Source organism: Delphinapterus leucas, chromosome 20 (genome assembly GCF_059928025.1).
Source record: "Delphinapterus leucas isolate spDelLeu-1000000601 "Yukka" chromosome 20, BTC_Dleu_Yukka2, whole genome shotgun sequence".
Taxonomy (NCBI): Eukaryota; Metazoa; Chordata; class Mammalia; order Artiodactyla; family Monodontidae; genus Delphinapterus; species Delphinapterus leucas.
Window position 1 is genome coordinate 25,726,574 of NC_143148.1, and position 23,657 is coordinate 25,750,230.

The following is a 23,657-nucleotide window of genomic DNA, read 5'->3' on the forward strand; positions in this document are numbered from 1 at the left end:
GGGGAGGGGGAGAGCCTGATTTTTTTTTCCAGTATTAAAAAAAAAAAAAAAATCAGTACTCCCTAACCTTACAAAGAATAAGTTTGAAGGTATGACTCAACTGGAGAAGAGAGAGAGAAAGAGAGAGATCACTTTATAGCTGCTTTAAATAGCTTCTGATAATTCTTCCGATGTTACCTTTCCTTTCTGAAACTCATATCTTCACAAAATAGTTGAATTTAAAATATTTCTAATGAACTGATTAATGGGGGAAAAAGAAAATATGTATTGAACACATGTATAAATTTTACCATAAACAATTATGCATATCAAAAAGACACTAACTTTAAAAAGGTACAAAAAAAAGTGAGGAAAAACCTGAATTACAGAAAAGAAAGTCAAATTTATTTAATGAAAAACTAGAATTAATAAAAATTAGCAAATACACACAAAAAAATATACACACACAGCAGCACTATGTATTGACTCACATAGGGGAAAAGCAGTGGTCCAAGACCACTCAACATGGCTTGTCAGTTAAAGGAAAAAAAAAACCAAACACACACACACACTCACGCACGCACACAAAAAAACAAAACAAAAAAACAAGAACCCAATATTTTTTAACAGTACACTCAATCTACAACAAACACAAATTCAGAATTATTTTACAATGCTTCCTTTCTTAATACAAAAGATGCCCATCTTGGGTGTATATATATATATATATATATATATATATATATATTTTATTTTCAGTGGTTTACTGTTGACTTATTTTTAAATATATTAGTGTTACTACATGCAACTGTTTCCTGTATTTAACAGCCTTTCATTTACCTTCCTGTTTCTAGCTTCCACCTACCAAAAGCTTCTGGTTGGTAGGCAGACAGGTGCCTTATTCTCTGTGAAACTGAATGCAACGGTTTTAAACACTGGCCAGAAAATGTTTGATTGCCATTTCAACACATGGAAATAGTTACATTGATGCCTAAATTGCCATTTTCTGCAAAAAGCTGTGCAATGCTGGTGTCAAAGACTAGGCAGTCACTATTCATAATGGCTGTTGCAATTCCCTCATGAATAGATCGAGGAGTGGCTTCCCAAGTCAATCGCCGCCTATGACCATTTAGCTCAAGTCGGTAAGCAAAATTTTCAGCTTGCTTGCGTGTTCCTATCAGCTGTACAATTGCAAAGAATTGCTGGTGACCATCGTATTTTTCCTGTTTCTCCAAGACTAACATGAAGTGAAAGCCAAAACAGGACTGCATCATCACCCAGTCAACAGCACCAGGAAGATTAATGTCTGTAGCAAGGAAAACTATATCCTCTCCCTGTAGGGTTGTAATAGACTTATGCTGATGCATCAGATGCGGCATTACAGCATCCAAAGAGCCTTGCCATTTACAGGAAGCACCAGGGCACGGACAGGAATAAGGCCTAAACTCACAGAGCTCTTCGTGGTCTGCTTTTTCTGTGTGTGGCAGAGTTATTTCACATCCAGAAGAGGCATATTTACAAGGGAAAAGTACTGAATTGGCCACCTTCTCCATAGCCAAGTTGCGAATGGATCCCAACGGGCCCCGGCATGTTGGACAACATGTGAGCTTTGGGCGACAGTTGCTACAAACAAGATGGCCACTCTGACACTGAAGAATGGGTGGTAACACATAGTCAAAGCAGACCGGACACTCAAAAAGACTCGCCAAGTCATTGTTGGACGCAGTTGTGCCAGTCAGGGCAGGTACCCTCTGGGATGGTGTACACTTTGAGGTTCCAGTAGGTAATGCTGTTGCAGTCTGACGGCTCATTTCTGTAATAAAAAACATAAATAAAAATAAAAGGAGGCAGGAGAAAAATAATTACAACGATAACTTGTTTTATATAAATAATGTTTACATGCCAGAAATACTTAAGTTTCATGCAAAATTTACTGTAAGCAAAAAGGAAAACGGTTTAAAAAAACATAAATTACACGAAATATGTGCATTGTACACTGGATAAAATCTCTTTTCAAAATGTTCCAGAGCACATTTAGAATTCCTTTTCTCTAAAAATAATGTTAAAAAAATCATCCTTGGATGGAATAAATGCTAAAATAGAAACTGGACCATAAACAACTAAGGAACACTGTACAAGTAGTTTAAGTTCAATGCAATCAGTTTTGACTGGAATTCCTCCTCCCTCTCTGTGTTCACCTGCCCTACTCATTCTATTTCTTCCTCATTCTTAAGGCAGCTGTTGATAGCTCCAGTGAGTTATATACGTGATCCAAAGGACCACCAGGGCACTTTGATTAACTCCTCCTAATGGTGAACAGTTATCTGCTCTAGAGGTGTATTTGGGAAAGGGAAGGGGTTACAAGGGGAAGGGTCTACTGCCATTCCATCATCCGTCTCCATGGAATGTTAACACCAGCTAGGTATTAACCTTGTTTCCTACTGATCTGTGGCCCCTTCAAAAGTGAGCAAGTATGGAGGAGAAATGGAGGGCCATCCTCAAATAAAAGATTTGAGTCTGGTATTCAAAGAAAGTAAACCATTCTACTCTACTTCCATTCTACAATATAAATCAGGTATAATTTACAAAGCAGAAGGAGAGTCAGGAAAAGATAAATAAAGAATAAAGATAAAAAGCATCAGAGAGACTCACACAACATTGGGGGTGAGGGATAGAGCCAACAGGTAAAGAACTCCTTGTACCCTAGAGTTCACCAGTGTTGCTGAAGCATTCATCAGTACAGTGATAAACATTATTTAATAAATGCCATCTGGAAGAAATGATCAACAATATTAACTAACTTGTTAAGCTAAATGAAAGATAAAACAAGCCACCTTTTCCCAGAAATCTACCTTTGCTAGGATATAGTGGGCCGCTTTCTTGGGGGTGACAAAAAAATCAGTCTACTGATGTCCTAAGAGTATACTCCCAATAACCGTAAACCATATTTCTACAAAATTAAAATTTAACTCCTCAAATTTAATGTTTTCTCAATTATAATTGTTATTGTTGGAAAGAATTTAACTTTGAAAAATAATGCTGTTATCAATGTGACCACATAAATGCAATTTGGCTTCTATTACTCATAGATTGCTCAAGGATAGACACCTTAAATAGGGACTGAGAGTGAAAGAAAAACAAAAAAACTCCAAAACAGATCAATTCCACTGTCACTAAAGGTATATTCTAAAGTACAAGGGGAAACAAAAGTACCACAGAATTCTATCATAATGTGGCTCATCACATGGATTTAGGACAACAGGAATCAACTCTCATCACTGAAGCCCTCTATAACCCCGGTATTCCAGCCCAACAAAAGCACTATAAAAAGGAACTCTGCTGTAATCCAGTTTCCCCTGAGGAGATTCTTTGTGCATATGATGATCCATGCATTTTGTTTTAGGTCACTAGTAAAACAATGGGCTTATCAGCATTGCCAAAATATCCTGTATGTTTATTTCATGGTCCATTTTATGCTGCTCATTTAAGAGAGCAACATAATAACTGGGAAGTGGTTCCTTGGACACAAAATAATCTAAGCCACCAATGCCTTTCAAATCACTAAACCAAAACAGCTAGTCACACGTCGAGAGGCAGTAAACTCAGTTTGTATTCAACATAATGTAACTATTAAGCAAGAAAAGTATTACTGTTTTAATTTCTTGACCGAGCAAATAGTTATACATTTATCATCAATAGTTCAGGCTCATGTTACAGTGTACATTATTATTTTCCCAACATTGTAGAAAGCACAACTTAAATTCCTATTCAAAGTGTGAAAACAAGCAAAATGTGGCTTCTATTTCTTGTGAATGGAAGTATTACAGGATAGCAGCTACTAAAGCTTCCCAAAGCTCGGAAGGTGGAACCCAGCTCCATCTTCAAAGAGAGAAAGAGCCCCAACCCACACACAGCCCTGCAGTAGGAACCAAGGACTCAAGTGTCTGAACAACTCTGCAGGAGTCATGACATAACCTGAAGTTTGATTCAAATTGAGAAAAGTACACAGCTGATCAAAGGAAACATCACTGCCAGCTCAATTATGGTGCAGCCATTCCCTGATCCATTTAGATTCCACTGGCTCACACAACTTTCCCATTTCACAGTTTAAGCAACCCAGTCTCTATTAATGGCAGTACCTTTTCTCTTCTTTGTCCCAGATGCTGGTAAACAAGTGAGCAAGACGCCCCTCCAGGAGTACCGAAAAGGTAAGGGAGGCTTTCCCGTCATGAGAAGCCAGGCAGCTCATAGCCTTTCCCCCAGAAGTAAAGACGACTTGCAACAGAGGGCCGTCCTGGACACCTTTTGTTCCTAAACATGTCCCAGGTCAAGTTTTCAAGAAGGGAAGGCACGTGCCCTGCTCCATACACTGCATTCAATACTCCTCAGAAGCACTGGCTACAGAGGCAGAGAATTGAAGCCCCCATCCTGTCTCAAGAGGAGCCGACCACACCTCCCCATGAGCTCAAATTCGCCTGCGTCTCCAAAAATGGGAGCCATTGCCGAGCTGTCCTCTGCTGGGCCCTAAACCTTCGTCTGTCTGTCTCGGAAGTCTATCTTCCCCAAATTCATCGGCTAGGCTCCAGCCAGCTCGGTGAAGGACAAGACTGTAGGGTGCGTGGAAGCGACCGGACGAGGAGTTGCGGTCTCGGTGCCAGCTCGAGCTACTACTGCAGGGTCCGGCCCGCAGCTGGGAGAGCCCGCTCCACGCAGAGTTTCAGACTGTGCTGTTCTCAGGGCGGCGGCTGCCTCTGAGGGCGAAGGGCGGGGCGGCGCACGGGGGGGGGGGGGGGGGGGGGGGGCGGGGATTAAGGCTCCACCCCACTCAGCCTAGGGCGGTTCTAAAGCAAGCAGCGCGCAGACTCCCACCAGCCACCCAGCCGGAATAAACCCGAGATCCCCGCGAACCTGGCGACACTGCACACGCCACAGCATTTCCACCAGCTTACAAGTAGGTAGAAACACTCCGCTTCTGTAGGCCCAAACAGTCAGATATCGGCAATTTCGGTTGGTTTCGGCTGGTTTCAACCCAAGATCTGCACAGAATATATGGGAAATCCGTGGCCAGACAAGCACTCTTCTCTGCAGTACACTCTCCCGGTTAACCGTGAGAACGCTAGATTTTTATACAGTAAAAACATTCTCCCTACTTCGTTCAATAACTATTTATCGGGCGTCAACTACCTTATTTCCTCAATTGTAACTCACTTCCCCATTTTTACCGCACCTTGTTTTAAACTCCCCCTTCTCCCTTCGAGAAGACTTCGCAGTGAGAGTAGTAAACACACATAACCATATTAAACTCCTGCTTCAACCTTCAAATTGAGATTTTATTCTCTTCCCACTCTAGGAAAGCCATCTTAAACGGCCTTATTAAACAGAGTAGCTTGTTTTGTTTTTAAACAAGCATTACCCTTGCCCCAATAAAGTCCAGGGCCTCAGATTTGCATTGCGTCAGCTCAGGCATTCAGAGGTTTAACCTGTCATTACCCCATGCTTTGGGCAGCCTTTAAAGGCAGCAAGAGCTGGTAGTGGGGAGTGAACCCTATGCTGCACACTGTAGATTGCCCATTTTCAGCATAAAATCTTAACTCTAATCACTTACCCACCCTATATAGTGTGTTCAGTCACCTCAACCTCATTTTGATATTAGGAAATCATTAGGAATAGAAATATAATTGAAAATAGTCTGTTCACTGACAAATATAAATTACTATTACCTAGGTTTTTATTTTCTAATACATATTCATTCTATTCAACAGTTAAGTCTCAGGTTTCTACAGCAGGAGACTTCAAATGTTTTAGGCAGGAAAACTCTTTCCAAACAGAATTAAGACAGAGTCTAAATGTGTAAAACAAATAAAAGGGATGACAGATTTCTCAAGCCAAAGAAAAATTTTTTCCCAAACTTCCAAAGGACCTATACAGATCCTTACAACACTATCTGAAAGCCATTAATATATGGACAAACCTCGCAACAAGTGAGTCAGGACAGTAAAAATGTGAGTGTTCTGGAGCCATCTACACTTGGATTCAAACCCAGTCTTCACCACCCGCTCAGCTGTAAAACTGGGACAATATTTCCAGCCTTGCATGGCTTTTGTCTGGATTAAGGGAGACGGGTAAGTTATATATATCATAGGTGGTACATATTCCAAAATATGTAAGTACTCACACAATTCCAAAAGTTAACTTGTTTTGCCTGAGGTCATCAATTAGTTAGAGACATAGAACTTGTGGGTTCCAGATATATACTCTAAAAGGTTATCAAAAATGTATACCAAAGATCAACTGCCATTTATCTAATTTTTAGCACAATACAGAATTTCTCCACTAGGTAAAACATTTATTTAAACTGGTTTTACGAGGGAAAATTTCACAAAAACTACATTACACTAAGACAAGCCCATAGAATCCAAAGTTAGCAAAAATCCAAAATTTACCAAGAGTGCACTATTACCTATCCTTTCTAAAATAAAGCCTACATCTCAGGCCCCGTTTGGTATAAAGTTTAAACAGATTTTAATTTAGATAAAAACATTTTAGAATCAGCCTTTAATGTTGCCTTAGTAATTTCAGAGCATTTAATCATTGCTTTGCCACATTCACAAACTTATGATAGAAGTAAATAGTCTTAAACTTTTATTCTCAATTTCATGGGGGAAACTTTGTTTCCTATTATAAATTATAAATGACTGATGAAGAATTTCTCTGATTAAAATGAATACACAACAACGTTGTGCTTTTCACTTTCTTGCCTTTTACTAAAGTTACTGCGGCCTGCAAATAATGGCCCCCCTCAAAGATGTCCACATCCTAATGGTTTGTCTACCTCAGATGAGATTAAAACTAAGGCAAGTCTCCTTAAAATTCAACAGCTTAAAATGCCAAAAGTTAAAAATCAAACTTTGTTATAAAACCATAATGCCAAGAAAAAAATTAAGCAATCTATTTTTAGCTTCCAGAACTGCACCAAAGTAATAGGAATTTAAAAAAATTATACAAAGTATTTTCCTAAAAGCTCCATTTTCCTGAAGATAATTGAGAAGACGTTGTAGCCACAGAATCAGAGTTATGTGTCCAGTAAGAGTGATGATCTGAAGTGGGGAAAGCCCAGGACAAAAGACCTGATAGAAGACCTGTAAAACCAGAAGTCTGAACAAAGGTGATGACAGTAAACGGAGAGGAAAATGCAAACCATAACTTAAATGTGTAAAGCAAAGTACCTTTGCTTTTTAATGCCTAACACTGTATTTTGAGGCTTCTACACCTGGTAAAAAAAAAAACATATACTTAACCAGAACCCATTAGGCACTATGCTAGATACCAAACTGTAATAATGGATGAAATGCAAAGTAGAAGTGAGATGCCTGTGACACATCTAAGAGATGGAACTCTCATACTCTGCTGGTGGGAATGCGAAATAGTATCACCATATCCTGTCACTGAAGAAAGTCCTATTGGAAAGCATGATTCTACATCCTAATTTTATTTTACTAGCTATTATCCTTATTATTTTTATTTCACATTGAATCTACACTAACATCAAGAATGAAAGCATTAACATCTCCCAAAACAAGGCAGGTCATTTAATGTGCTAAGAGTGAAACTTTCCCTTTCCCACCTGCCAGGATAAAGACTGTACTAAACTTCAAAACTTTTGTCAAAACAATCATTTAAACCTAACTGCAAACATTCTGATTTCATTTCTCACAACTATATCATAAGACAAATACCCATCTTTTTCTTCCCCTTGAATCCTTAATTATGATTCATTTTTTGTTATGGCCATAGTACCTCAAAAAAGTTTTCAGAAAGGGCATGTAAGCAATTAAGTCTCAGTCTTAACAATCTGAAGCTCTTGCACAAGCTTAGAATTCTAGTTCACACCCTTTATCCCTAGAACTACATAAATTCTGCTGTCTTCTGACATGTAACTATGTAGATGAAAAATCTGATGTCATTTTTATTCTCATTCATTTGCAGGTAACCTTTTTTACCCTGACAGGTAGCTTCTAAGACTCTTATCTTTGGAAGAAATTTTCATCAAAACATCTAGATACATGCCATCAGCACTTGCCTAACACGAGGTGAGTATTTTCAATCCCAAGACTCAAGTCTTTTACCTTTGTGGACCTTTCTTCTAATTGTCCTTCGACTCTTACCATTACTCAGTTCTTTTCTTCACATAATTCTGATACGGACTCTCCTGGGTCTATCTTCAAGTCACTTATATATTTTTTTCTCATAATTCCAATCTTTGTTTTGCACTGCATTCCAAGAGAACTCATTAAATTCTAATTCATAAATTTGGTTTTGCTAAAGTTACCTATTTCTTGATATGCTAAAGAATTTAATTATGTAGATCCTCAGTTTCCAACAAGGGAACAGAGAGTTTGATGGCAGGAACGGCTACTTCCCCTTCCTTTCCCTGAAGTTGGAATGGCCACATAAAATCATACTGCATTGCTCTTGTACTTCCTTAACCCCTCTATTAAAGTTTTCATGTCCCTCATTGGAGCTTCATTGTTGGTTGGTTTCATTCTTACTGCTATAACCTAAATGGTTCCAGGGTCAGCAAGTTAAATACTGAGGCAGAGGAGGGATTTTCCTCCATTCTCACTAAAACAGCTGCCCCAAATATTTATTAATAAGCATACTTATGTACCAGGTATTGTCCTCAATGAGTGTCCAGGTTAAGCATTTACCCCCTGCATTACAGACAGGAAAATAGATTTCAAAATAAAGTAAATATTTCAGATCACAGAACTACTTTAAGAAAAAAAAAAGAAAGGAAGTTGGAGCTATCTATCGAGGAGGACTTAGAAGAGGTGACAAATGGCATCCTAGGCAAACAGACATTATGAAAAATTTTAGACTTGGAAAAGATCTTAACCAACTCTCTCATTTTCAGAAGAGAAAAATGATACAGAGAAGTTAACTTGCTAGATGTCATATAAAGTACGTCAATGTTCTAATCTGGGCAATATGTTATAATTTCCTAGATCCTTTCAAAGCAGATATGCTTTGGATATTTTCTAATTCAACTTGAAAAATTAACCTTTTCTGAATTTAAGTTTAATAAGATTCAACTGTCTTGCTTTCCCTCCCAACACAAGAGAGATCCCAATGTAGCCAGGAGAGATTAAAAAAAAAAAGATGGGAGATAAAACCTGAAAAAATAAGAGTTACCTTAAGTCAGCTCCTTAGATGGGCCTTTCCTGATCACTTTATTTCTAAAGGCCAGATCACCCTTCTTACTGTCTTCATATTATCTCTTGCCATATGAAATTCTCTTACTAAATAACTTACTTATTGTCTGTATTCTGCCCGTCTCTCTCTCCACAATACCAGCTTTTCACTGATAACAGCAATTCTCAAACTTTTTTGGTACCAGGAACCCTTTACACCAATAACTGGCAAACTACAGCTACAGATCACTTGCCTGTTTTTGTAAGTAGTTTTATTGGAACATAGTTAAGCCCATTCATTTACATATTATCTGTGAATGCTTTCAAGGGTGGAGTTAAAAAGTTGACCCTATGACTCCTAAAGCTAAACCTATCTGGCCATTTAAGAAAAAAATTTGTCTTTACTGCTTTAAAGTTTTAAAAAATTACTGAGGACCCCAAAAGAGCATTTTGTCAATGTGGTTTATATGTATTAATATTTATAATATTAGAAATTCAAGCCAAGAACTTTAAAAATATTTATGTTAAAATTACCATCACATTTTTTACATAACAATTAAAAATCTATTACATGTTAAATGTTTATGGAAAATAACTATCTTCCATAATAGGGAGAAGAGTGTTTATGTTTTACATTTTTTGCAAATCTTTTTAATATCTGATGCAATAAAAAATACTGTTGGATATTTAATATCTGCTTCTGCAATTAATCTGTGAAGATACCACATGTCATGTAGCCTCTGGGAACCTCACTTTACTCTCATGTCTCATTATTGTGAAAAAAAGTTTTGACCCTCAAAGGGTCTTGAGAACTCCCAGGATCCCTGAACCACTAACTTTTGGTTCAAGAGCTCTGTACTACAATATAAACTTTATCAGCATAGACCTTGTTTATTTTGCTCACGCTTCTATCTCCAGCACCTAGGACAGTACCCAGCCCAGACCAGGTACTCAAATATTTCTGGAAGGAATGAATAAATCAAGTACAACAGTATGAAAGATTCCAAATAAAAGAAGTAGCATGTATACAACCACAACTCACTCATCCCTGATGACCCCTAAGGTAGAATATATCTGTTATAACATTAAAGAGAGTGAATTCACAACTAAGATTTAAAATTCACTTTAAATAACACTATTTTACAACACACTATGCTTATCTTTGACAAAGGAGCAAAAGGCAACACAATGAAGAGAAGACAGTCTTCAACAATTGGTGCTGGAACAGCTGAGTATCCACATGCAAAAAAAAAAGGAATCTAGACACAAATCTTACACCTTTCACAAAAATTAACTCAAATGGATCACAGATCTAAACGTAAAATACAAAACTATAAAACTCCTAGAAGATAACAACACAGGAGAAGATCTAGATGACCTTGGGTTTGGCAATGACTTTTCAGAAACACCAAAGGCATGAACCAGGAAAGAATCAATTGATAAGCTGGACTTGATTAAAAGTAAAAATGTCTGCTCTGCAACAGTCAGGAGAATGCGAAGACAAACCACAGATTGGGAGAAAATGTTTGCAAAAGACATATCTGATAAAGGACTATATTATCCAAAATACAGCACAGAAATCTTAAAACTCAACAAGAAAGCGAACATGCCAATTAAAAAACGGGCAAAAGACCTTAACAGACACCTCAACTTATCAGATATACAGATGGCAAAGGAGCATATGAAAAGGTGCTCCACATCATTTGTCATCAGGGAAATACAAATTAAAACAAAAATAAGGTATCACCACACACCTCTTAGAATGGCAAAATTCAGAACATTGACAACAGCAAATGCTGGTGGGCATGTGGAGCAACGGGAACTCTCATTCATTGCTGGTGGAAATGCAAAATGGTACAGACACTTGGAAGACAGTTTGGCAGTTTATTCAAAACTAAACGTATTCTTACCATAAGATCCAGCAATCATGCTCCCCGGTATTTACCCAAAGGAGCTGGAAACTTATGTCCACACAAAAACCTGCACATAGATGTTTACAGCAGCTTTATTCATAATTCCCAAGACGTGGCAGCAACTAAGATGTCTTCCTATAGTGAAGAGGTAAACTGTGATACATTCATACAATGGAATATAATTCAGAAATTTAAAAAAATGAGCTATCAAGCCACAAAAACATATGAAGCAAACAAATATATACTGCTAAGTGAAAGAAGCAGTCTGAAAAGGCTACATACTGTGTGATTCCAACTGTATGACATGCTGGAAAAGGCAAAGCTATGGAGGCAGTAAAAAGATCAGTATTTGCCAGAGACTGGGCAGGGAGGGGATGAAGAGGTGGATCACAAAGGATTTTTAGGGCAGTGAAACTATCCTGTATGCTACAGTTGTGGGTACATATCATTATACATTTGTCAGAACTCATATAATATATAGCACTAAGAGAGAACCATTATTAATGTAAACCATGGACTTTGGGTGATAATGATGGGGCAGGGTGAATACAAGAAACCTCTGTATCTTCTGTTCACTTCTGCTGTGAATCTAAAACTGCTCTAAAAAAATAAAGTCTGTTTTAAAAAATAATAACAACACTATATGGTGAAGTAAATCATTTTATCACCATAAACAGTCTAAAAAATTGAATATATTTTCATACCAATTCTCTAAGTTTTCAAAACATTTGTTTGTGACATTACAGTTCCATAAGCCCATTCATTCCTAGGTAGTAGTTTCATTTTTTAGTAATGCACCACTGGTAACCTACCTTAAGAATATACCTATGCATATACCTATATTAATTACTTTGATATTGGGCAAAACTACAATATCCTGGGTCTCAAGTTGCTCATTTGTGAAACAATAAAACTAACAACAAGATTTTTGGACTTTAACTGAGATCAAGTATGTGGGAACATTTGGTATATTATTAACAACACACTCAGTGATGTTTACAGAGCCATACTAGGAACCCTGCAAGGAATCACTAAATTAAAAAGACCCAGATTAGGGCTTCCCTGGTGGCGCAGTGGTTGAGAGTCCGCCTGCCGATTCAGGGTACATGGGTTTGTGCCCCAGTCCGGGAAGATCCCACATGCCGTGGAGCGGCTGGGCCCGTGAGCCATGGCCGCTGAGCCTGCGTGCCCGGAGCCTGTGCTCTGCAATGGGAGAGGCCACAGCAGTGAGAGGCCCGCGTACCGCAAAAAAAAAAAAAAAAAAAAAAAAAAAAGACCCAGATTATACAGGATTTTACTGAAAACTGTTGTTTCAACGTACTGTGTTCATTTTCATAACCTCAACTTGGGACTGTCGGAAACATGATAAAGATAACAGAGTTTGCTATGAAAGAAGCTTCAAACCGAGCATCTACCAACCTGTAAGGCTTCATGCCAGCAGCTTCATATCCAGTCTTTATTTAAGACTCATAAAGAAGGGTGTATCTCCATTTTGCAGATGAGGAAATTGAAGATCAGAAAAATTAAGAAGTAATAAGAACAGAGCCAGACTGCTTCATTCCCGAATCTTATTTTCTTTCAAATAACTCTAAAAAAAAGTATGTATAATCTTCTCATTCTGGCACAGAATATTCAACTTAGCATCCAACTGATCTTCAACGTTTATAAAAATTGACCAAAAAAAAAAAAGTCCCCTAAATTCTTTAAGTTAAAACTGTAGTCATAGCAAGTAGTTGCTTTTTGAAATTTTTTGTATCAAAGTGGTATAATCTAACAGTCATTAAACCATCAGACATTAAATCAAAGCAAAGAATCGAGAAGAGAGGTAAGAGCAGAGAAATATAAGAAGCAGGGGACTTCCCTGGCAGTCCAGTGGTTAAGACTCCACACTTCCACTGCACGGGGTGCGGGTTCAGTCCCTGGTTGGGGAACTAAGATCCCACATGCCACATGGTACGGCCAAAAAAAGAAGAGTAAAAGAGTAAAAGAAGCAGGAAGAGGGTCGAAAATAGGCTCTCAACTTTTTTATGTCCTACCACATATCACTAAATAGAATTTTGGGGAATTCACTTGAAATTACTGAAACCATGTCAGTCATGATTACAACACAGTCACTACTGCGATATAACCAAAGCTCACAGTGTCTAGATAAAAGCAGCCAAATACTATTTACTTAGTTACATGTCCGAGTTTGAATACAACTGTTCACTACCCTGATTATGTTTTATATTCTCTTAGGATGTAAAATTTCACACATTCCAGTAGATCTTTGCTCTTTTGCTCCATCTTGATGTTAAGCTATGCTTTTCAAATCTTCCTCATAAAATATCTTGTACCCAGTTCTGCACTGTAACATTCATCTTCCCATTTTTCCTGACAAATAATGGTAAGTAAATACACACATAAATACAGAGAACAAAAATTTAAAGCATATCTAAATTGGTAGTAACCTATGAAGAGTTGGTGATACTAAGCTAAACAGAAAAGAACACATTGCTTGAGACGAAGAAATTAAAGAAATGAGGTAAAAAGTCACACCAGAGTCTTAATATCAATATACTGATATTGATAGCTCTTTACTACTATTGCAGAAAAATAATGGAATTTATAGGGGGAAATGCCATATTAAAAAATTCATGGAGGCTTATTCAAAAGAAATTATATTCCTTTGAAGGAGTTATAATCTGTGTCTTCATAAGCATCGCATCTGAAATTCTAACCAAATCATTTTAGTTATTTCAAATGAGGATATAACACACGAATTAACTTAGACTCTAATTTTCCTCAAACTAAGATTCTGTTCTCGGGGTGGGTGCCACATTTCTCTACAAAAATTTGTTTTATTTTCCTTATTTTATTAGCACATTCTGAATCATCTGAATCCACCTGTTAGCCATGTAAATGAATGTTCCTATTTACATTTATGGTCACACTAGCTCCAAGTTAGTACTACAGTACTCTAATTATGGGAGGCTAAAGAGAAATACAGAGGGGGACCTAATATATAAATGATGCATTTGTGTGAAGTGAAGCCCAAATGACATCATGGTTTTCACTGAAGCACTTACACATTGGTAAGAAAATGCATCATGTGGTGACCACAACATATGGGATAATTTTGGTGTGCTCAACTCAAAAAGAACTTACAGCATAATAGTCAATTCCATAACTCATGCTGTTTCAAGACTTCAATTTAGCAGGCAGTATTCAATACTTTCATAATTAGTATAATTTGAATTTTACTGGTTTTGTAGTTTTGTTTGTATTTAAGTTTTGAGCTGTCACCAACATCTGACAGATTTGATCAGATCACTGGCTCCTGCCTGGTATTGATTCCTGCTCTTCTCCCCAAAGTCTTGAATTTGGGAGTTGTCCATGGCCCACTTTTCTTCACTTTGGTGATCTCATTCACTCTTGTATTTTTAAAATTCCACTGATACTGCCACGGACTTCAAGATTTTTATATCCAGCCCAGATTAAAAAACAAAAACCCTCCAGATGTGTCTTAAACCCCAGATGTGTACACCCTCCTAGACATTCTACAGCGGGGTGGCCAAAACTGAGCTCCTTACCCTCTCCCAGACTACTCAAACAATAGCCTTCCCCTCACTTGATGGAAACTCCATGCTTCCCGATACTCAGTCCAAAAGCCTTCAAGCCTTCATGTCATCCTTGATTCTTCTCTACACATCTTGTATCTAAAACCACCAGGAAATCTTACTGTACCTCCTTGAAAACTATATCCAGAATCCAACCACTCCTCACTACCTCTACTACTATATAGTCTATGCCTCATTATCTCTCAACTGGATTACTGCAATATCCTTCTAACCAGTCTCCTTGCTTCCACCCTTGTTTGCCACCCCACCCGCCGATTCCAAGCACAGCAATCAAAAAAAATCCATTAAAATCTCCCATGTGCAGGTAATAGATAAATCCTACAACAGCCTATAAGGCCCTACACAATATGATGATGTGTCCCATTACTCTTTTGACTTTATCTCCTACCTCTTTCTCCCTCACTCACTGTACTAGCCTCCTTGTTCCATAAGGCTAGGTTGCTCCTTTGGGCCTCTGCCTTAAAATACTTTTCTCCTGGATACCCACATGACTAACTCTTTCACCTTCTTCTAATCTTTGCTTGCATATTACCTTCTCAATGAGGCCTACCCTGTTCCCTCTATTTAAAACAGTGCCCAGCACTGTGCCCACTGACCCCTCCTCCTAATCCTTGCCCATTCTACCTCTCTTCCTCTTCCCTCCCCCTCCTCCATTTCTATTCTGTTGTTGTCAGTAAAATGGATGACCTTCTATCAGGCTATACAATTTACTTATTTATTATGTTTGTTGTTGTAGCCCCCCTCACCACCTGGAAAACGGCAATCTGTCTGGTTCAATGATGTGTCCCAAACATTTAAAACAGTGCCTGACACACAGTACAGGTTCAATAAATATTTGTTAGATGAATAAATAAATTAGAAGGCAAAAGAGCTTTGGACTTTTGAGCAGTAATATCCAAAGCTAGATGCAACAGAGCAATACTTTTTAAAATCCACAAAGAAAACGATTAATTAACATTCTAGAAATTCTGTGCCCAACCAAATCATCCTAAAAGTGTTGAGGGCAGAATAACGATGCAAGGTTTCAAAACATTATTTACATCCCCTAGATCATGGAGAGGAGTAGGGGCAGGGAGTTTTTCTTTAAAAAATAAGCCTAGTGAAATATTTGATTTTTAATTATTGTACATGTAAAACTCTTTAGACTAAAAGAAAAAGAAATTCAAAAACTTGATGAGAGAAGTGTCACAAACTGCATGCATTACTTAAAAAATTATAAATTTGTTTTCAAAGATTTGATTCCAAGTATTACATAAGATGTGCAGAAACAGACTTTCCTACACTGTTGGAAATGTCCACTGTGAAGGCTTCTAATAAGATTTGGCAGTTTGTTTCAAAATATAAAGTTTGAATACTCTTTGACCCAGTAGTTTCTCTTCCAAGAGTCTATCCAACGATTTACACATTGGCAAAGCTGTATACATATGGATGCCTACAGCAGTCCTGTTTGTAAGAGCAAATAAACTGAAAACAGCCCTAGCTTAAGAAAGTGATTAAATTATGGTCCATACAACAGAACACGATGCTGCCTTTTTTTTCTTTTAAAAAAGATAGACTCATACCTACTAACATATAAGAATCAAACTGTTTAAACAGCTGGAGAAAAAAAACAAGCCCACAGGATATATTACAATCCCATTTATGTTAAAAGAGAAAAAAAGAATTAAGTAAATATGGACATTGACATAGCTGTCTATTTTTATATATGTACTCATGTGTGTACATACCATGTAATGGGACAGAAAAGAAACCAGAAGGGCATCCGAATTGCAGAATGTGGTTTAAAGACTTAAGGTAAGGGTTTAGAGAAGGGGGAAAGGAGGTCAAGTTTAGAACCAGAAATCACAGAGAACGGAGAAGAGATGGGACCACCTAACTACAAGTACACAAAATATCAAGAACAGAAGGATATAGACCATAAGCACAAACTTCATCATTTGGAATTATGCAGTTCAAACATGTATAGTTACTGACAAGTGGTAATCATTAATGGGAAAACATCTACAAGGATTTAAGTCAGATCAAAGAAACGGACTTTAAAATGTCTATGGCTGTCTCAAAAAAATGTGGAACACACATAGACTAGAAACTACACCAAAATGTCTACAATGGTTACTTTTCAATTATCACATTATGAATAATCATGAGGAAGGTGGGGGCTGCATTTCTGTATGCATTTCTCAAATGTTCCATAAAACATTTATATTACTTTGGTGATTAATAATAATTAAATTTTAGTGCATATTTTGTGTCCCCACACTTTCCCGCTAATGAATTGCTAGTGACTTCATACACAAATTTAAACACTGAGAGATCAAGAGTTGATTTTGCCTACTGCATTCTTTTTTTCTTAGTTTTTTTCTTAAAATGACTCAAATAGATGAATACTTACTTATAGGGAAAAAATTATTTAAAAAACAGCTTATTCACATTTTTTAAAACCCACATATTTCAAATATGTATATATTTTAGTTTATACTTATTAAAAATACCTAAATTTAGCATTTTAAAAGTTAATTCTAAGACAAAATTTATCTGCTCACCTCTCCAAGCCAAATCAAAAGAACCCAGTCTACAGAGATTAACTCAGAACTATCTGTATTAACAAGATATCCGAAGCTGTCCCTAACAAAACTAAATCAGGGACTCCGACAAAACAAAAACAAACAAAAAAGCCACAACTCAACTTTAGCTGAGTTCAAAGGAGCTAAAAGGTAAAACACAAAGGGGGAAAAACGCAAGTTTTTAACAATTAGATTACTTCATTTAAACCAAAAATTGAAGTAAAAAATGTAGTGTACAGTACACTTAATTTCACTGTATCAACCATTACTACCTAAGCCTGTCAACATGACAATAATAACTATAACAAATAAAGTATAATACTTCCTATAAAATTCAAGACTGGCATTAAATTTTTCTAATTTTCTAAGAGACTATTTCTCACTGGCAATATCTGCTTTATAAATATAAATTAGTTCTCCAAAGATTTTTCCTCCACTCCTCTTTCTAGTTCCATGTGCTCCCAATCCCCTACTATTCAAAATAAACAAAAACAAAAGCCACAAGTAAGTTCAACATGACTGGCCAACCTAAAACCTAATAAAAGGTCTTTGCCAATATCATTTTGGTCACTGTGGCTCAAACCTAGAGAATAAATTGACCCCCAAATGGACTGTATTATCTATTGATGTATCATTCAGTCTAGAGTTCCTGAAGATTTACACACACACACACACCCAAAAATCAAAATAAAAGTAACAGGACACATGGGAGCTGGTCATGATAGTGTGTGAAAATGCATCAAGCTGTATCCTTAATATTTGAGCACTTTTCTATATGTAGTTATCCTACACTTCATCAAAAAAGTTTACACTGGTGGGGGGGGAAGTAACACTATTGCTCTAGCTATTCTAAAATCTCCTGAGAACAATAAGTATCAGGTGTCATAGCTGGTAACACATCACAGAATCTCTTCTCTCCTCCCCCTCTGCTCAGTTTCTCAATATATGTCTCTCTACTATGTCTTTAACCCACCATAGTACAGTAATCACTAACTATAAATACTCAACCGATGGCTTCACCCATACTGCGTTTAGAAAATACAACAGAAGCCATCAAATGCTGACTTACCACTTCCTTTTCCTCCCCTTAGAATGGAAGAAGTGACCCAGGCCCTTGGGCAGTGTCCTGTCACCTTCTCAGACTTCATACTCCTATTATCCCTTTCTCACATCAATGTCTCCCTCTTTTTCTACTGGACCATTTCCTAACACCCGAACATGCTCTACTATCTCCCATCTGGCTTCTGTGATATTCCTTCTGCCTCACTGGATCATTCTGGATGTCTCATAGATATCTTAAATCCAACATATCAGAACTTTGAGTTTATTTGCTATCCTTCCATTTTCTGAGTTTTATTGCTATCTGTACCACCCCCCCCGCCCCCTCTAGTTTTTCCATTCTTGGTAAATAGCACCATGATCCACACAATTACTCATGCCAGAAACAACCTAATTCCTTCCTTCCCTCACCTCTCATATCTAATCCATCAGCAAGCCCTGTTAATTCTGTCCCCAAAATACATCTCAAGTCCATCCACTTCTCTTCATCTTCACAGCCACCACCTTAATCCAGGTTATAATCAACTACGGTACTTCCTGATCAAAGAAATGGCCTTCTAACCAATTATTCTCCAAACAGCTAAAGCAATCTTAAAAGTTAAAAGATTATGTTACTAATTTAATTAAAATCTTTTGATGGCTTCTCAGTACACTTAAATTCACATTCCTTACTTTGACTCTGCAGGATCTGATCCTTGCCTATCTCTCCCCCTCATCCATTTGCTCCAGAAACACTCTCTTCTCTCAGTTCCTGGAACAGTCCATGTTCACTCCTGCCTCAGGGCCTTTACCTCCGCTGCTCCTTCAGCCTGAGATGTTCTCCCTTTTCTCCTTCAAAGGACTAGCTCCTTATCCTTTTAAGGTAGCTTGAATATCGCCACTTCTCACAGCAAGTCTCCCTCCCACCATTACTCTTTACTCCTTTACAGTACATATCACAATTTGTAATTCTTTTCTCCCTTACTAGAATGTAAGTGGTAATAGAGAAATTAAATAACTAATTTTTAAAATTATTTAAGCACTTTCTCTGTGTTAAGTAATGTGCTTTTAAATGCAAGTGTCCCTGCTTTTAGGCAGTGCCTCTGCTCTCATTGAGCTTAAAATCATAAACACACTAGTAAGTGAAAGAGGCAAGAGACACATCCAGATCTGGCTCTTAACCACCCAGCTACACTGCTACTCTAGCTTTAGGACATAGAGCAAGGAGCAGCAATATGCTTCATAGCTGTTCACATGCTAGTGGAAACTAAGGCTTGGAGAGGTTAAGTCACGTGCCCAAAGTAGCACAGACATTTGAGAGATCAAGTACAATCATGAGCAAAGGCACAGAGGTGTTTAAGTGTGGTGAATGTCCAAGAAACAAAAAGAATCCAGTTTAACCAGATATGGCAAAGAAGAAATGCTGGAGGATAAGGCTAGAAGAGCATAATTGAACACTGCGAAGGTATCAGTCATTCAATAAATATTTACTGAGCACCAACTACACGCCAGCAACAGTGCTAAACTCTAGACCAACAAGGGTGATCAAGGCAAAGTCCTCATAGAGACTGCGGTCTATATCTGGGGAAGCAAAGTAGTAGAGAAAAATCATAGCTCAGGGGGATATGGTTGTAGTAGGGCCAAGCAGAAAGTGCTATGGGAACACGGAAAGATGACATCCAATTCAAGGTGGGGGGATCCAGGAAGAGTGCCTCAGCTAAGTGATGTCTAGGCTGAGATTACAGAGCTTAGTTGGAAGACAAAATATGGTGCACACAGGCACTTGCAAGTACACAGTTGAAAATGACAGGAAAGTAACAAAAGCCAGCTCCAGAAGAGTCTGTGTACTTACTATCTCTATGTCAAGGAACTTGGGACTTTAAACTGAAGGCCTTAAGTCACCTATGTTAGAAAGCTCCCTTAAATGGCAGTGGGAAAAACTGAAGGGAGGAGGCAGAGACCAAAAGCAGATAGACACTTAGAAAGTAAAAGAGAAGGACTGAATGTACATGTGAAAATGAGTGAGAGACAGAAGCAACACCTGATTTGAGATAACCAGACAGTAGAAAACTCAGGGCTCTATGACTCACTGGATACAGAGGATGACAGCCTTGTATGGTTGGAAACAAAGGTTTTAGTTTTAGACACATAAATTTGAAGTACCTTGGTACGTGAAAGTGGAAAATGACGTGCAGGGAAAGACACAGTCAAAACAATGAGAAGACGTGTAAAAAAAAAAAAAAAGAGAAGACAAACCACAGACTGGGAGAAAATGTTTGCAAAAGACAATTCTGATAAAGGACTATTATCCAAAATGCAGCACAGAAATCTTAAAACTCAACAAGAAAGCGAACATGCCAATTAAAAAATGAGCAAAAGACCTTAACAGACACCTCGCCTCATCCGATACACAGATGGCAAAAGAGCATATGAAAAGGTGCTCCACATCATTTGTCATCAGGGAAACACAAATTAAAACAAAAATAAGGTATCACCACACACCTTTTAGAATGGCAAAATTCAGAACACTGACAACACCAAACGCTGGTGGGCATGTGGAGCAACGGGAACTCTCATTCATTGCTGGTGGGAATGGAAAATGGTACAGCCACTTGAAAGGCATTTTGGCAGTTTACTACAAAATTAAATATATTCTTTCCATAAGATCCAGCAATCATACTCCTCGGTATTTACCCAAAGGAGCTGAAAACTTCTGTCCACACAAAAACCTGCAAACAGATGTTTATAGCAGCTTTATTCATAACTGCCAAAACGTGACAGCAACTAAGATGTCCTCTGGTAGGTGAGTAGATAAACAAACTGGTACATGCCCAACAATGGAATAATACTCAGCACTAAAAAGAACTGAGCTATCAAGCTATGAAAAGACATGGAGGAAACTTAAATGCATATGACTAGCTGAAAGCAGCCAGTGTGAAAAGGGTACATACTACATGATTCCAATTACATAACACTCTGGAAAGGACAAAACTATGGAGACAGTAAAAAGATTAGTGCTTGCCAGAAGTTAGGAAAGAGGAAGGGATGAATAGGTAGACCACAGAGGATTTTTGGGGCAGTGAAAACTATTCTGTGTGATACTATAATGGTGGGTACATATCATACATTTGTTAAAATTCATAATACACAACACCAAGAGTGAACCATAATGTAAACCATAACCTATGGGTAAGAATGTGTCAGTGTAGGTACATCAGTTGTAACAAATGTATCACTCTGATGGAAGATGTTGATAATGGAGGAGGTTATGCAGGAGTGGGGCAGAGTACATGGGAAATCTCTGAACCTTCTGTTCAATTCTGCTGTGAATCTAAAACTCCTCTAAAAAATAGTCATAAAAAAAATGACCTGCGAGCAAGAGAATACATGGGTCTAAGTTTCACAGCAAAGAAATCTGAGTGTCATAAGAATACAGAAGTAGTAGGTCAGGAAACAAGTCTGTACTGAGTGTTAGGCACTGAGGATATAGGAGTAAAAAACCACAATCTCTGCCCTTTTGCAGCAGAAGCTCTAGTAACTATAGCCATGGAAAACCAGATGATTCAAAATGCATTAGAAAAATCTCAATTTAAAAGAAACCACTGGACTTCCCTGGTGGCGCAGTGGTTAAGAATCTGCACGCTAACGCAGTGGACAAAGGTTCAAGCCCTGGTCCACGAAGGTCCCACATGCTGCGGATCAACTAAGCCCGTGGGTCACAACTACTGAGCCCGCGAGCCACAACTACTAAGCCTGCATGCCACAACTATGAAGCCCACGCACCTAGAGCCCGTGCTCCGCAACAAGAGAAGCCCCCACTCGACGCAACTAGAGAAAGCCCGCGCACAGCAATGAAGACTCAAAGCAGCCATAAATAAATAAAAGACTTGACCTTTAAAAAAATAAATTAAAAAAATAAAAGAAATAAAAGAAACCATTAAGGATGCCTTTTAGAGAGGAAAAATTTATACCCAGTTGCTGATTTTTTTTTTGGTGGGGGGGAAGGAAGGGTAGGAAATCTGCGGTTTTCACATATTGATTTTGTTTGTAATGAGGTCTAGACCAAAAATAACCAAAATTTAAACATTTTTATAAGGTGTGCATGGACATTCCATAATTATAACTGAAACTGTGTAACAGATCTCTTAAGCCAAGAAAAACCTTCAATCTCTAGAAATCAAGTAAATCAACTGCTTTAAAATACAATTTTAAGTGGTTGCTTTGCAAAGTTACTAAACTTACTTTGTTACCGTCCTTATGTAAGACCTGTTTTCAAAACACTGTATAAGCTGAAAATAAAATCCTATTCTTCATATTATGTCATTGTTGCCATAGCTAGATATTTCCTTTGTAACTCCAATTAATTGTAGCCTAATATTCTTTTTAATTACAGATACTAAAGAATATTGCTCTACAACAATTTTGTAAGAATTTCCCAAAGCTTATCAGGAGAACACATTACACTGAATTGAATTAAATTTCTGAATTTGTAGTTTGTGTAATACTTATCCTGAAAAGTTCCATCTCTATCAATTATACTTCAGCTTAAAATATTATTAAATGTTACTAAATTATGCTGGAACGGTGTCAAGAGGGGTCAGGTAAAGCAATTCTATAATATATCTAAAGAAAATATTTTGGCAAAGCCAACTTTAGGGTTGCAACTAATTATTCCAGATCACAAAAATCTGTATCTTTAATTTCCAGAACAAAAAATTACATAATTTATATACTCCTCTTTAGGTCAAAATCTACTTGTCACGAAGCTCTTCTAACAGCTAACTAACATCCTCTCCTCCCCAATTTGAGCCAATATCTGCCTGATAAAATTACCAGACCATTACATTTATCACCATACTACACTCTGCTCTTCAGTAATGTCCAAAATAGGTGGTGACACCACAGACACCTAACACTCAAAGAGATTCACTGTTCCACTCTTCCAAGTTAGTTAAGTCCTCAAAAGCAAACTGACCCATGAATTTCATTTTTTAAATTCCAGACCACACAAGACCTACCCAAATGTCTTACTATAGAAATTTCCCAATGCCATCATCTCCAAATGCCTGGACATTTACCACCTAAACCTCTTGTTTTCATTTTTAAGAAGTAACAAAATGCACTAAAAGAAAAACCCAAGCACTAATGATTTTTAATGTAATTTCACATATTCTGGCCTATGCAGTTCCAACATATCCAACATGCCAAGATAATCTCACAAATTTAGTGATTCAACAACAGCCTTAGCAGTAAACATTTATTGAGCACTTAACCATGGGCTTGCCACTGCTCTAAGCCCTAAGCTCTTCGCCTACTATCATCTCATCAATTCTCCCAACAGTCCTACGAGGT

General features: G+C 37.7%; 1 protein-coding gene across 3 annotated transcripts in view; it reads right to left on the reverse strand.

Moving 5' to 3' along the window:
- Positions 1 to 23,657, reverse strand: part of SIAH1 (siah E3 ubiquitin protein ligase 1) — a 25,007-nt gene continuing 1,350 nt past the window's right edge. The window contains exons 1-3 of one of the 3 annotated variants that reach the window (XM_089902996.1): positions 4,119 to 4,135; positions 2,632 to 2,749; positions 1 to 1,792 (exon numbers count right to left, since the gene is read on the reverse strand). In XM_089902996.1, coding sequence (XP_089759122.1) covers positions 942 to 1,790 — 849 coding nt within the window. In that variant the 5' untranslated portion in view covers positions 1,791 to 1,792; positions 2,632 to 2,749; positions 4,119 to 4,135 and the 3' untranslated portion in view covers positions 1 to 941. Of the gene's footprint in view, positions 1,793 to 2,631; positions 2,750 to 4,118; positions 4,762 to 23,657 lie in introns of those variants that run through there. The other 2 variants (XM_022555163.3, XM_022555166.3) reach the window with 2 other exon arrangements.